The sequence below is a fragment of the Cynara cardunculus genome, unplaced genomic scaffold (assembly GCF_001531365.2).
Source record: "Cynara cardunculus var. scolymus isolate 2C unplaced genomic scaffold, CcrdV1 Un_Scaffold_1517, whole genome shotgun sequence".
NCBI classification, from domain to species: Eukaryota; Viridiplantae; Streptophyta; class Magnoliopsida; order Asterales; family Asteraceae; genus Cynara; species Cynara cardunculus.
The window spans coordinates 58,259-74,853 of record NW_020200787.1 but is presented as its reverse complement, the minus strand read 5'-3'; the positions used below and the strand labels follow the sequence as shown (position 1 = coordinate 74,853).

At 35.5% G+C, this 16,595-nt stretch overlaps 1 protein-coding gene across 1 annotated transcript in view; it reads right to left on the bottom strand.

Moving 5' to 3' along the window:
• Positions 1-3,008: 3,008 nt before the first annotated feature.
• LOC112502503 (rho GTPase-activating protein REN1-like) overlaps positions 3,009-16,595 on the bottom strand; it is a 30,227-nt gene continuing 16,640 nt past the window's right edge. The window contains exons 13-24 of the mRNA XM_025106446.1: positions 13,461-13,545; positions 13,088-13,331; positions 10,296-10,493; positions 8,995-9,286; positions 6,578-6,630; positions 6,385-6,441; positions 5,823-5,936; positions 5,711-5,717; positions 5,619-5,656; positions 4,377-4,481; positions 4,269-4,325; positions 3,009-3,305 (exon numbers count right to left, since the gene is read on the bottom strand). Of these exons, the coding sequence (XP_024962214.1) occupies positions 3,009-3,305; positions 4,269-4,325; positions 4,377-4,481; positions 5,619-5,656; positions 5,711-5,717; positions 5,823-5,936; positions 6,385-6,441; positions 6,578-6,630; positions 8,995-9,286; positions 10,296-10,493; positions 13,088-13,331; positions 13,461-13,545 (1,547 nt within the window). The remainder of the gene's footprint in view (positions 3,306-4,268; positions 4,326-4,376; positions 4,482-5,618; positions 5,657-5,710; positions 5,718-5,822; positions 5,937-6,384; positions 6,442-6,577; positions 6,631-8,994; positions 9,287-10,295; positions 10,494-13,087; positions 13,332-13,460; positions 13,546-16,595) is intronic.

Genomic DNA, 16,595 nt, shown 5'->3' with positions numbered 1-16,595 from the left:
TTTCAAATGTCACAATAATCCGTAGATGACTTTTGTGAAGGTTGGTTGAAGATGATGTTACGCCACGAATTATACCCAGCTGCTACGAGAAAGAGCATAATACTTGATACTAATGATTCCTCGCGGTTTTTCATGCAAATTTGACCATGGTGTGCACCCCCTTAAACCCAAGTATTGATAGGAATATTGGGGGTTCGAATCAGGTTCTGTTTTATCTGCCCATACGAGTCTTCCCGTACTCCAGAAAAGCAGAGGTGAGGTCTAGAGATGGGACGGTGAATGAGCGAATAAGTGGATTGAAGAATTCAAGCAAGGAGAAGCACGAGCAAAGCAATCTGGCTAATTCGAACGGACGAACATAATTTGCTACCTTCACCCTATCCTGCTTTCACGGCTTTGACTGGGAACCAAACAAAGAGAATAAACATGTTGTTCATCGCTTCATCTGCAAAAAATTCTCGATGTGAAAACACAGAGACAAAGGGTTGAGCTCGTTTTATATGTATTTTCATATTTTGTTTAATCTAAGGTTAAGTAATCAGTTTTGCGTGAATGGATACTCTGAGATAGAGCGAGAAAAATTGAATTATGTGGATTGGCGGATTTCTCATAGTTGCGGGGCGACTGAAAATTGACTGTAGATGAGTATATAAACATGATATACCAGTGAGTGCTCATTCTCTCTTAAAGTTCGTTATGGCTATGGATTGATAAGTTTGTACTCCACATTCTAGCTTCATCCTTGGTTCAAATGTAGGCACAAAAATAGAAAAAGTCGTGCTGAATCGATAGAGACTGATTCATTTCTACATCTTGTTAATGCAACATATTTTAAAATACAAATGACTTATAAAATGCGTGTTAATTACATTATTTAAAGAGTAGATTGTAAAAAATAGCATATTTTATTCCATTTATGATTTGGTTAATTGTTACAGAAGTGGGAATAACTTTCTATAATATTCTTGAAGATTGGTGTTTTTTGTCAGGGTCCTTACACGATACTTACTGGTAAGAGTCTAACACTTCATTTAATTGGTTGGGTAATTACAATGACATCGTATACAATATTTTTATCTGTTAAGCGCTTACCGGGTAAGAGTTGTCACTCTTATTTATCGGGAAAGACTCGGTCCTTACCATCGCCTCTTACTGGGTTAAATTTTCAATTATCTCATGTTCATTTGATAAGATAAAATGATTTGGTAAATACTTATCAGGTACGTGTGAATATATTGCATTTAAAAAAATGTTTAATTCCAATAAAATAAAGGACCAAATGATTAAGTAAGAAACATCCTTGTTGTCGGGTTGAATGTTTATGAGTATTAAAGATGCAACTTGGCCATGATGTTCTCATTAGTCCTCACTTTTTGTTTAATGATTATTTATTATTATTATTATTTTATATCTATTTTTCTAAAATCAGCATGAAATTAAAAATAATATCAAATGGTACACCAAGAAGCAACCTTAGTACTTGAAAATCTCAATTAACATACAAGAAAAAGAAAACAGAAATCATAAGGGTAGTGTTAGATTGGTTTGAGCTCTAAATGTCAAAAGCGTTTGGAGGTCCCGGTCTCCCAGATTCGAAAACAAGGAGGAATAAAAATCCCCTTGTAGCCATGGAGGTTCAAATGCGGTGACTTTGCGGGTGATCGCCTTGGAATTAGTCGGCTCGCATAACGGGTTAGATATCCATGTTAATAAAAGTAAACGAGACGAAAGAAGCAACCTTAGTCCTCGAAAAGCTCAATGAATATACAAGAAAAATAAAAGGGAGACGGAAGAAGCAACTTCAGTTCTCGAAAAGCTCAATTAACAAAAAGGCCACTCGAATTTTTTAATTAACCTGGATATCCAATCTATTATGCGAGCCGACTAATCCGAGGACAACCACCTGTTTTGCGGATAGCCCGGAGTCACCGCATCTGAACCTCCGTGGCTACAAGAAGATTTTTTCTTATGTACTTTAACCTTTAGAGCCCAAACTTAAATCAATCGGGCACCACCAGGCCAACTCGATTTTATATCTATTATTCTTGAATATATGTATATTAAAATATGAATAATATACTGTTACTTGTGTACTCATACAACATAATATAATATTATTGTATTGTATTGTAAATCAGAAAATAGAAAAATAATGTAATTTTTCATTAAAAATTATAAACTTGTGTTTAATAAAGTAGCGATTGGTTTTGATTTTATTCTTATTAATTTTTTGGACATCCAAATAAATATTTTGTTATATGAAAAATTATTACAATCACATATTTCAAATCATCCTCCAATTACACCAACACTGTCTAAAAGTTTAAGTCCCAACTCTACAAATTATAACAAGAATCAGATGCTTAAAGTAGACAACTTTTTATGCGCATTTATTATGAGACAACACAACAATGACTAATTATCATCCTATGTCGGATAATTATCAACCTGCATAAAACCATCTAATGATTCGATATTGTCTTGTATACAAACTTTGCAAAATAGACAAATACGTATGTATAAAAACCACCTGCAATTTTTTTTACGTATGATTCAAGTCTGTGCAAAGGGGTTTGTAATCATAAACTCCTAAGTCGACCCACACCATCGAGTATCATGTAAGAGGCAAATCAGGTACACAACAACTCGTTAGGTAGTTGGTTTAAAATCCCACAACCCACAAATAGCTCAATCCCCAAAGGAACTGTAACTACCATAGTGCAACTGCCAGACTTGGGACATTTGTCGGTTTGTGCAAGTATACGAACTGAAACCAAATGTGCGACGCTCTTGGAGCAATTATGACAAGTTTTTCCCTTTTATACTTACAATAGAACGTTCAAAATTGTAACAATAATAAGGTAACGAACAAGTTAGCAGCAGCAAAGCCTTATAAGTTTGTCATCAAGGCGCGCTCTTTCGGCCTACATTATACAACTTAAAAATTATTCGTTGCGAAATCATACAACATATATGCAAACAAGAGACGCGAAGATCGGGCCCACACATCATCTCGTATCGTGTTGTTTATCCATTGATAAGCTTTCGGATTTCTCTTTTTCGGGTTTTGTAGATTGGTCATCTGATCTTCTTCCCCTATCCAAAGAATCAAACTTCTGGAATGAACTTTCTTTCGGTTTTGTGGATGATTGACCATCCGATTCATCCATAGACCCTTTTCGAGTGTGCTTTTGGGACTGATTTTTACCACGGTCTTTATTCATTAGCTGCAACTCATCGGCTTTTTCTTTCAAGAAGTTAAGTCCATTTGTAATCTTTGACATTGCTGAATTTGTTCCAGTTGTCTGCAAAGGATCAATACTAGATGAGATGAGACTAATCAAAGAGTAAAATAGTGAACTTTGGTCTACAAATGTATAATGTAAACCAAAGGGTAAAATAGTCATCTTCATCATTCAGATTGTCTATTCTGTATAATAACCGAACAATAATGTAACTAAATCTATATAGACAACTTCATCCATACAAGAAACTTTATCCATGCAGGACTTAATAAAAAACCAACCAAACAGCTCCTAACTAACACAAAAGGTTTAATGGGTTGGTCAAACTTTGACTTTTTGAGTGACTCAACTTTCGAATAAACTTTGACTTTTCGAGCGATTCAACTTTCGAATCAATCGTGCTTGATTTTTCGTTGCAAAGAAACAAAATGCAAAGAGAATACTAACAATTGATAAAGTGAAAGCATAGACTTTTGTTTTCATTTACATTTCCACAATGTGTCCAAAATCACTACAACGAGTATTTTTTTTGGTATTTTCACGAAAACAATTGTTTCTTTTTGGGAAACTCTGGGTATCCGGGCCTGCTTACTTGCATCGACTGGGTACCATGAAAGAGAGAATGAATTTTTGAACTACTTTTTGCTGCAAACTAATCATTGTTCTTGAAAAAAACCATAAATACACAATAGTTAACAAGAACGAGCATTTGGACAAAACGTGAAAACATAAGTACCAAAAGAACCTGCCCCTTTTGGACACAGATTTATAGCGTGATAGATATTCATGATGAATATCGTGAGAACCAACAATTCATGATGAATAATATTCATTATTAATATCTAGAATAATGAAAATGTATGATACTCATCATGCATAATATTAATGAATATTTAAATATATTTATCATGAATAATTAATGAATAGTTGGTTCTCACGGTTATCAAAATATTTACGGTCCCTAGATGAACTTTCCCCTACTAGAACAAGCTTTCAAAGGAAAAAATATGCATGTGTACATACCTCGGTCTTTGAGTTCAACCTTTTAGTTTTGTTTGAAGAAGATTTTTTCATATCTTTCTGATCTCTTGTTGAGTCAGACTGCTGACTGGGAGGTAACTTCGCAGAAACGGATTCATGTTTTTCATCGCTATCTTTGCTAGAATGCGAATCAAGCTGCTGGTGTGGAGGTAGTTTAGTAGAAAAAGAGTGAAATTGATGTTTGTCATTTCCGTCCTTGCTAGAGTGCGTATCCTGTTACAAACAAAAAACCATAAGTCATCTTTTGGGGTCAAGTGAGGTGATCTAGGAAGGAGGGGTACTTCCACCCCTTGTTGGATCCTTGTATCTGGTGCGACAATTAGGGTATGTTTGTTAGCAGCTTAATGAGCTTAATAGACTCACAGTTTATTCAGTCAGCTATACATGACAGTTCATAGTGGCTTAAGAATATAGAAAGTGGCTTATTCAGTAAAATTCTAGGGGGGATCTTTATGCAGAAAGCCAAGGTTTTTCCAAACCTGCCCTCCCAATTAAAAAACACGCTGCATCCATCTATGAAAAAACCCTCCAAACAAAAACTTCCCCAATCTATACAGACAAATTTATTCACACAGACAACTTTATCCATACAGGACTTGATGGAAAACCAACCAAACAACCCCGTAGACTGGGACCGGACATGACTGAGTGGGATAAAAATGCATTTTCCTGAATCAGGAAGATGAGACAAGCTTGGTAAATTACTAAACTACCCATGTCAAATTAAAACCCTAGAACCTTCCATGGTTCTTTCACCTGCCTACCTCACTCCGGTCTTGTCCTGTCATATATTGTCCCATCCACGTACCAGAAGCACCCTCAGGGAAACGACTTTTTGAGGTGCGACTTTGACCGTATCTCTATTTGTTGACCACGAATAGGAGAGTGTGGGAGGGACAACTCCGGATTTTCTTAGGAAGGAACATTCACCAAACTATAAAATTAGAGTTCATGGCTTAAAACTTAAGTATACCTGCGGGAGAGGAAGGAAACAATAACATATACTAATATGAACCCACCAAGTAAAACTAAACTTAGGATATGAATTAGTAAGTATGTGCTTATTATATACGTTAATATATGAATTATGAGATAATTTATCTATCTTACTGATTTCACTTTTGGTTAGTAAATATAAAATGCACTCAGTTATTTTCTATATAAGTTTGACAAATCCCATGTATCACCCACCCATAGGCTCATTTTCAATTGCTTTAGTGGATACTCCTAAAGAATAATGTGTGGTAGGATGAATAGTCACGATAGTTTTATTGTCAATACAAAACTCTGTTTATATCCAAATAAGAAATCAAGATGATAGTAGTATGTTACCTTACTCTCATGAGAAGTGGCTGTAGCCTCACGATAATCTTTTCGTGGTGGTTCAAGATCATTAAATTTCTGGTTAAAGCCGATGCCATCACTCTCTGCCTGGGAAAAATCATCCGAATCTGCCTTTATCTCTAGAACATCTAGAGTTCAATAATTTAGTGCATAACCAAAACTTGTAAACAATAGAGAATTGGGGTAACAGACCTTCTGATTGATAGGGATTGATGAAAATAGGGCCTGTTGTGATATCTTAATTCCCTCCTCAAGTTTTTCCCTCAACTCCATCTCCTTTCGCAGCTGTTCCTCTAATCTTGCCACCTACACATGCAATTGAAATACCAATGTGCCAAGATAATATATACTTCGATACAAAAATAGGTCTTGTTAACTTGTAGGGTCAGGTTCAGGGGAAACCACAAAAAATGAAAAACTGAGGAACATTATGGTAAACATTCATCTAGACAAGTAATTTGTAAGCAATTTGTCCGGTATGCACACGTGCATAGAAACCAAAAAACAACTTTAATTACTTGTTAAGTACATGTGCATATCATACTTCTAAAAATGGTTACCGGGGTGTTCCTCCCTCATAACTTGTATAACTAGAAGTGTAGTGTGCCAAAAAGTGCACTGAAAGAAATTAAATACCTGATACATAACCTATTTTAAGCTGAACTTTTTTTAGAAATTGATAATGTTTCATGTAGCAATAAGACAAGAAAATGAGTAGAGGATACGAAGGATGCAATCCATATCTTATACATACTTCTTGCTCGAGATGCAGACGGCGCGCCTCTAAAGCTTTCTTTTTGCTCAACAATTCCTCTTTTGAAACTGTGTTTCCTCTCTCCTGTAGTAGCCAGAATTAAATGTCATTTGTGGAAGTCAGCATTCCCTAGAGAATTCAGAATAAGGGATCACAATTTGCTGAAGAGGAAAAAAGAATGTGAAGTTGCTACCTCCGATTCAGTTTTCATTTTCAGTTCCTCTTTGGTGGCCTCAGGCTTTATGGCTTCAGCCCTGGTAAGAAATAAGGGGCTGACAGGTTAAGGTAAAACTAATCATAACAAAAATTTAAAGCCTTGAAAATGGAACGAACTCCAGAACAGGTTCCACAGTAAGATGCAACCAATCAAGATTAGAATGCATTAATGAAATGTCTGCTTCATAGAAAAACAATCATATTGAATAGCTTTAAGGGTGACCCTGGTGTATCAAGGTGCCTTGCCTTTGTGAGGATAGGGAAGGGAAGTCCCTTGCATGCTGACAACAAAAAAGGAGTACCCTTACATGTTGCTAAAAAAATGAACCTTTCTCACAAGTAGTTTGAATCAATTAAAATGATCAAAAGAATAAAACATATGTGCAAAGTAAAAATATTAAGAAGACAACATATTGGATTGATTTTCTGAGTGCTTACAAATATTCCCCAAGGTTAAGTTACGATTATGAAATATGCCTATGAATATCCTACAAATCTTTAAATCATAAAACCCTATTCTAACCTCAAAAATGTGATAAGAGGACAAAAGTTAAGAAAAAAGACAAACCATCAAAAGGATGAGAGACAACAAAACTAGGTTCAATCTTATAGTTACCTTCATTAATTTATGTCCAGTATGGTGACACGGTTTGGGGAGTAGTGAGTGGTAAAAGGATTTGGTCCTTGAAAGGGGTGAACATAACTTATAGTTGAGTGCTTTAAGTGCTATAAAGAACATGCTCCTGTTGTAAAACGTTGCAGCCTTAGAACGAATTATAAAAAACCCTGCATGCAAGCAGAGACGTTATATTGCCACTCCTAAAATAAACTTCAAAAATGAAGTTTACCAATTAAACAATTATCTTCGAAACTGCCCATGATTCAATACCTATGAAGTACGTGACCTCTTCTTGGTCCGAGATTCATACCTATGAAGTACAATGGGTCTCCCATCCATCCTAAGGAACTTACCCTATAACAATGGTCACATAATACGTCTGAAGAAAGGTCAGCTTATCTACTTTGTTACTATCCTGTAACATCATAAATCTCTACCTTCTTCTACGGTGTCAAACCAAAGTATTGGAAGAAGTCATTCTTTGATTCACCATCTCTAGAAAGGCTTATACATTTAAACCTTTGTAACTACCGTGCATTCTATATACTTGGACTACTTGATATGAACCTAATATTCTGCAGGGCTTCCCCATATCTCCAACTAACAATTTGCACCAGACATGGTCCTTAATAAACAGCATATATTCTGCAGAAATAGAAATTTGATGACAATGCTTGTTTAGTCCTAATGCAATCAGAAATCACCAACCTTAATGATATGTTATAAATACAATTACTACTTTGTACACGTGTAACAAGTAGATTTTAGCCTGAGTGCTTCACCTATCCAGCAGACTGTTGGTTGTCTAATAAATCAGCTTTTAGTTCAGATAAACTCAATATATTTACTCCTAAATGCTATGATATGTCTCCTAATCTTAGAGATGTTTATTTCGCCATACTCGAAACTAACTATATTATTTAAAAATTCCTAATGGTACCTACAGAGAAAAAAAAATTGAAAATAAATACAAACCCCCTCATATTTGCTTACAAAAGAGTATTATCAGATTTAGAATAACTTGAACAGAACCAATATATAACAATGCCCAAATGGTTACCCTTCTAGACTCTGTACAACATCCTGCTGTCAAGAAGATAGAGTATCAATCCTAAAAACACAGGGTATAGATCTACAAGATACTGTCAATTCTTAATAGCTTAATGCTGATAGATGAAGTGCCACTTACTCTTCTTCATCGACGTTTGATGATTTTTTCTGTGCCTGCACTCAAACAGAATAAGATCACTAGATATCCAAAATGGTAGTAGTTAATGTATTGAAAATATAAAGTTTGCATGTAGTGTGTGTCTGTTATAATACTCCTCATTCGGAGTTAAATCTAGGGCCAAATCCATCAAAATGCAAGAACTTGCCCTATTCCTATTTAGTGTAACAAAGAATTTTGTTTTTTCAATCAGTGTAAAGAAGTTCCAAAATTCCTATTCAATGTAACAAAGTTTCAAGATTTCCTATTTAAGGTAATAAAGTTTCAAAATTTCCTATTTTTACCCATTTTGACCAGTAACCTGCTCATTTTGTAACAATTCATGAATGGATGTCAAGTTTATCGTCCACTTCGCCTAAATCCTTTCTTAAACGGGTATCGATGTCATTAAATGTTACAAGATGTCAAAATGGGTACAAATAGAAAATTTTGAAACTGTTCACATCGATTGAGAAAAAAAAATTAGTTGTTACACTAAATATGAACTAAACCAAACTTTGTTGCATTTTTATTTATTTTTCCCTTAAATCTGAAAGTATACTTACACCAGTTTGTTGAGAAGTAGTTTGTAGCATGTTTGCAGTCCCATCTGCAGTAGTTGAAGATATCTGAATGTTATCAGTTGACTCTCTGCTAGTACTTGCTTGTACGTTGTCATCTTCAGAAATTTTAACATACTCAACTGCTTTTCTTGTTGAATGGTCATTACTCTGATTTGAAACATTATCACCAACTTGGCATACCGATCGACCCTTAGAACTTGATCGTAACTTTTTAACGGCCTCCACATCGCCAGTTACTTTGTGGGAAATGGACCGTGAGCTAAAGGTACCAGGTCCCTGCATTTTCAGATTTTTCTAGAAAATCAAGGGAAGATAAGATGGGTAGAAAAGTAGAGAGCCATGCACTTGTATTAATTTATTGAACAAAGGTAATATATAAGAGATATAACTGGATTCATGCTAGATACTCCTTCCGTCCCAACATAAATGTCCACAATGAAAAAGCCACATTTAGCAATTCTTATATTACACTTTTTAATTAACTAAATGACGATTTTGCCTGCCCTTAATAATAGATGGAGTAATGAATTTCACCATCTCCTAATAAAGGGTAAAATTGAAAGTGGGCACTTACTTATGAAAGTGCACAGTTATTTTGGGAAAAACTAAAATAGAAATTTGGACACTTAATTTGGGACTTAGGGCAATTTACAGAAACCAAGGTGCCAATTTGTATCAACACACAGGCCCTCCTTCGTAAGTACAAAGTTATCAATGAGTACCCTGGCTCAATACTATGTACATTGTTTGCATTACCATGGGAATGCATAGCCACTAGTGCTAGTACCAGCCATGAAAAGTTTCACGGTGATATTAACAGATTAAAAATAAAGCATCAAAATCTAGATCAACAGCAGAACATGAATACTACCAACGAACTTGATTTTAGAAAGAAAATGGCACCATTGTTCATCTTGAAACAATAGATTATGATCTAAGAGGTTCAGGGCAAAACCCCCAAAAAAATGAAAAACCGAGGAACACCGTGGCAATCATTCATTTGGACGGTATGCACATGTGCATACAAGTAACTGAAGCTGTTTCTTGGTTTTTATGCACTTGTGCATGTTATGCACATGTGCTAGAGGACAAATTACTTGTATGCACGTGTGCATACCATCCAGATGTACGGTTACTAGGGTGTTCCTCAGTTTTTCATTTTTTTGCGCATGATCTAATAGTATCCATTTTCTTGTGACTGTTTGGTGAGAGAAATATGAGTGTGATAAACTAGTGAAACTGGTACAACCATTAAATCAGAGATTGACAAGTGAAAGAATCCAACCTTCTTGTGGTTTCGAGCACTTTCACCTTGACTAGAGGTTGATACATGTTCAGAATCTTCATTTGCATCAGAACCCTCAGATGTATATTCACCATCCTCGTACTCATCATCTTCATAAAGTTCATCCTCGCTAAGCTCTTCACTCTCACTTCCAAGTTCTTCTGAGTCAGAGTATAAATCACTTAACATGTCTCCTTCCTGCAAATACATGTATTTTTCAGTTGATCTCAAAGCACAGGCAGAAGATGCTAACCAACTTGTGTCAGAACCTTGTAACATCAAATATCATGCTATATGCTCTAAACAGCAGGGTCGGGGTGGGCACAAGCTGGCCCGGACACCCACGGTTACCAAAAAAGGTTGTTTTATTTCTAATAATTTTTTTGAAAAAGCAGGTATGTGTGTATGTACATATATCAAAATAGTGAAATAGGAATAATTTATGTAGCTTCCAGTACTAAGTTGACCGACAGGAGTAAATAATAAAACCTTCCTTCAAGAGAGAGAGGTGGCAATCCCTTCAATTATTCTTTCCACTAGCTTTGAGGAGTCGGCAATAATCTTGATGAAGGAAAAAGTGATGAAAATACCAGATATATGTATATATATGTGTTAAATATGGGATATTACATATAAAATATGGACTTTAATATAGATTAAATTGACAAAAGAACTTGTTAACACTTGTACCATTTCAAGTTCATATTCCTACAATGTGTTGTTTTTTATTTCATATCCTTGCTCATTATTGACAAACTTACTAACATCAATCCATTTGTTCAGAACAACACATGTGTATTGTAAACTATACAGCAATTTATTTTCTTAAGAAATTTAGTACTAATAGAATCTGAATGCATAGTTTAGTGATAACCAATTTTTGCAGATCCTGCTATGCCATTATTGCGTGTCCTTCTGTTTCAAAATTTAAGAACTGTTAAGTCATGTATATGTATACTTGCAATTAGAGATGCATAATAGGACCAAAGCCCAAGACTGACCGGCCCGAAAAAACCCCGAGATAGATAATGCCTAGTTTGGGACCGGTTAGGGGCCCGCCAGTTTCGATAATTTGGCATAGGACCGGTTAATTTACAGAACTGTGACAGTCAAAGGGCCGTTTTTTCAAAAAAAAAAAACTTGCATTCTTTCACTATTTCGGTTACACACATGGTTACGAACATACATACATATAACATGTGTGAAGGTGTGTTACAATGTATTAAGGTGTGTTACTATGTGTTAAGGTTTTCATGGTTAATGTTTGTTAAGATTGCATTAAGGTGTGCTAAGATTGCAGGTTAAGATGTGTTAAGTTTTTCATGCTAATATATGTTAAAGTTGTGGGGTATGCTAACATATGTTCATGAATGTTTTAGGTTGTTATGGTATGTTAATGTATATTAAGGTTGAATATTTTATGTATGTCAAGACAGTTTCAGGTATCTTAACGTATTTCATGGGGGTTAATATACGTTAAGCTCGTGTCCAGCCTAGACCCTTTCTATCAAAGTTTAGTTTTATTTACGAAAATAGCACCACATCCATCCAAACCGTCGGATCTGGCACCCATTTCATCCAAGGACGATCAACATTATTACATATATAAAGAAACAAAAACAAAAAATGGAAGTCAAACCTCATCCAATAAGGACCAGACCGGACCGATGGTCTGATTCGGTTGGAGAACCATTTACGGTATGACCAGTCAGAAGAAGTGGGCCTTAGGCCCCTGACTGGTCATATGCCTGGTTAAGACCCAAATTTCTTCATCTCTACTTATGGTTGTTGACTAACCAAATATGCTTAACACATGAGTATAGGCATGGGAATGGGCCCCGACCCGTAGGGGAACCTGGTCCACCCGCCCCGGTCGGGGATGGGGACGGGGACGGGGATCCCCGTTTGTCTCAAACTGGGGATGGGGACGGGGATGGGTATGGTACTCCCCGCCCCGCCCCGTACCGTACCCGTTATATATATATCTTAATTAATAAATTATATATATATATATATATATTATTTATTTCAACTAAGTATTTCATAATTTTTATTTCCTAACTAGGTTTATAATCTAAATTGTTTTTTTTTATGTTAATATGTAATATTTTGGATGTCAAGTCAAAATACAATTACTCGATAAGTTTTGTATATTACTCGATATGATTTTCTATTACTCAATATCTTTTGGTACACGTAACTTTTAGTTTTTTTGGATTTAATTGAACTTTTTTGGTTTTAGGTTATTAGTTCTTTATATGATGTTGTGTTTTTTTTGTATTAAATTAAATTCATTTTTGTTTTAGGTTTATTGAAAATGTTTGAGATTTAAACATGTATGGTATCTCACATATTTAATTTAAAATAACTTATATAAACGAAAAAAAATCCTTGTTTCCCCGCTGAGGATCCCCGTTCCCCGTTGGGGATGGGGATGGGGATGTGATTATATTCCCCGATGGGGATGGGGACGGGGACGGGGATAGAGATAAGTAGTCGGGGACGGGGATTGAGGTCCCCGCCCCATCCCGCCCCATTCCCATGCCTACATGAGTACACTATAATAAAGAAGTGTCTCTCGAATAGAAAATCAACATACATTAAGAAATTAATATGGGCCTTTAAAACAAAATCAACATATCCTATCCCGAACTATAGCAAGAGCACATAATTGGAACTTCTTGAAAAAGGAGACCGCCAAAACCAAGCTACTACTATCGACAGATATTTCCATATATAAGTGTGAAAAAAGTATAACTAGAAGGAATAAGAAGAAAATATATAGAGCTTACTCCAAATATGTTATCGTATTCTTCTAGCAGGGTGATCACAATTGCTTGAGCATGGTTAGCAGCTGCAGCTGCTTGCATAAGTTGAGCAGATCCATCACCACCCATACTAAATTGACTTTCGAGATTACATTCACCAGCCAAAAGGGGCCGAAGAAGTAGTGGTGCCATGCAGGCTGCAACAGCTGAAACACTCATTCTGTTCACATTCTTGTTGTCAGCAACAGCTTCCATCATTATTAAAATTCTGTTAACAATAAAGTGAATGAATCAACGGAAGTACAAAGGAGACCAAAGAAACCGATGATTGGATATGGATGATAGTAAAAGGATGATTGGATCTACAAGAAAAAAGTGGAAACTAACAATCAACTACCTCTGTAATAAACGACGATTTGGTTCGGGGAATGTGTCACATATAGCTGCACGCATGGCGTTCACTCTGTTGGCTTGATCGGTTCCTGACCATAAATTGTCATTACTTAAGTTAACATAGAGCAATATGTAACATCAACTAAAATCAAGTAAATTATTATAAACTAATAGCAATGCTATTCATAACTCGGATAATAAAAGAAACATGACCAAAAACTGCACTTGGTTATGCAAGCTCCAGAGAGCCTAGTTTTTTTTTTTTTTTAACTATATAATATTTATATATGGAAAATAGAACAAATAAACTCACACACCCTCCTCACCTTTGGTGAGGTTTGAACCCTTGATCTCCTAGGAGACCAAGGACTCACATACCGCTAGGCCAAAGGCCCTTTCGTCAGAGAGCCTAGTTTCCAGGTACATGGAGAGAACTTTATCATATTAGAATATGCAACAAATTTCTAAGAAGGTAGCAGTTTCATCTGATGTGAGAAAGAGGTTAAGAGACACTATAAATACAAAGTTCAAATAGTATCTAATGTAAATCAATGAATTTTCAGAATGATTGTATGCACGAAAGTGTAGAAGAACCCGAGAATCTGGTACTCTACCATCATTTCACATGGTAATATACAATAATAACTGAAGGATGCCAAAAGGTTAAACTACCACACAGAAAGAAAGGATTCCAACATCATGACAAGGAAAATATTATGTTTCAAAGTTGTTAAAGGCTCAAGGCACACTTAGGCGCAGAGGGGTCCCGGGGCCTAGGCGCAAGGTACGGGCCTTAGGAATGCAAGGTTTATCTTACCAATATATATATATATATATATATATATATATGTATGTATACAGACACAGAGTTACACACAACTGAATTATGCAGCAAGTACAAGCCTCCAACGTAGCAACAACTACTTCGATAGAGGCAGAATGGAGAAGGGTTTAAAACATGAGCTGTGAGGGAGAAGTTTCTTAAGGTCTGGGTATTTATAGAGAAGGAGGCTTGAAGTTCTAAGGACCGGGAATATAATATTAGAGTTTGGCTTATGTCATCTATTTAATTAACTCTTTTTAAGAAGTCTAGGAGATGAAAAGATGAGAAAACTTATTAATGTTAGGGTTTGACTAGGTATTTAGTAACTCTTTATGAGGCGCAACTAGGCCCACAAGGCACCTCAGCCAAGGTGCAATGCCTTAGTGAGCCTTGTGAATACGCCTAGCCTCGACTTTAAAAAGCCCAAGACCTTGAGCCTTATGAGTGTTAGAGCCTAGGCGTGCCTGCTTTTAACAACTATGATTATGTTTTTGTCTGTTCTAGAAGTACACAACTTTCAAGAGTGAATAATTAAGCTACTTAAACAGATGTTGAGATTTGTTTGAGTTATGAATATATTCAACGAAATAGATACATAAGCTAGATATCATCCTCTAATTACAAGACCGAATATTCCCTTTGTTGTCAATTTGATCATCCAATTCATGCACTATCCTAAAAAGTTTATTTAGAAGCAGCTTACTGCATTCTAAGATATCCTCCAAGAAGGGGAGTTTTCTTTGAGAAGAAGGCTCAAAAAACTATCGAAGTATTTAGCGATGCACATTGGAATATTCAATCACCATAGAAGATCAGTTAGTGGATATTGCTCATTTGTATGTAGAAATCTAGTGATGTGGTGAACTAAAAAGCAAAAGGTACTGTGTTGCAGCAGTACAGAAACAGAGTCTGTGCTATGGCCAATGAAATATGTGAAGCACTTTGGCTTAGACGATTATTGGAGGAGCTACAGTTAAGTTACCATTGGACGGTCCTATGAATAGGGCTGTAAACGAACCTAACGAACATGAACAAAGGCTTGTTCATGTTCGTTCGTTTAACTTCACCGAACAAACGAATGAACACGAACAGTAAACGAACGAAAATCTTTGTGTTCGTGTCATTCGTTTAAAAATCAAGTGTGTTCGTGTTCGTTTATGTTCGTTTGTTAACATGCTAAACGAACGTAAACGAACTGGTTAAACAAACGTAAACGAACAGGCTTAAACGAACAGGCTTAAACGAACACCATTACTTGTCATTCAATTAACTATTACACACCAATTATCTAGAGGCTAGGGTTTTGGGTGGAAAGTGAAAAGGTAAAAATTTCAAATAGGACGAAATGATGATAAAATTTAAATCTAAATAAATTTTAAAAAGTTAAACTTATATAAATACTATTTGAATTCAAACTAAATAAATAAAAGATTATATATTAAATTTAATATATAAACGAACATAAATGAACGAATGTAAACGAACGTAAATGAGTGAACTTTCACGAACATAAATGAACGAAGGAGACTCTTGTTCATGTTCGTTCCTTTAACTAAACGAACAAAAAAAATTGTTCATGTTCGTTCATTTATTAAATAAACGAACTTCCCGCCGAACGGTTCGCTGAACATTCGATTCGTTTACAGCCCTACCTATGAAACTATACTTGTGATAACGTGGCTGCCATAAGCATTGCTAATAGACCCGTGTAGGTGCTTTTGGCCTAGCGTTACCTGGTAACCCAACCTTCTTAGAGGTGGAGTCAAGCCTTGCCAAAGGCAAGGAGTGTTTGGGAGTTTAAAATTAGCCATATATATACACACACACACACACACATATATAGGAGTTTGTTTCAAATGCAACCCATCACATTTGTACAACCAATGCAACCCAATAAATTGAAATATTTATGGAAATGATGAGAGTTCATTTATTATGATTTAAATATTTATGGAAGATGAATAAGGTTCATTAATTATGACCAATACTTTATATTAGGAAACAATCAAAACTTCTATGAAATTACATATTCATCAAATTAAATGGACGGTTGAGATTGAGTGGTTGTACAAATGTAAGAGGTTGCATAATAACCCACCTCCATATATATATATATATATATATATATATCATGTACTTTAAAAATAATAATAATAATCCTGTGCAACATGACGAAACTAAACACGTGGAAATTGACCAATACTTCATCAAATAAAAGCTAGAAATGGAATGATATGCATGTTGAATGTTCATCCTTACGAAAGAATTGTTCAATCCAAGCTTCTATGCAATCATTAGCAAGTTGGGTCTTGGAAA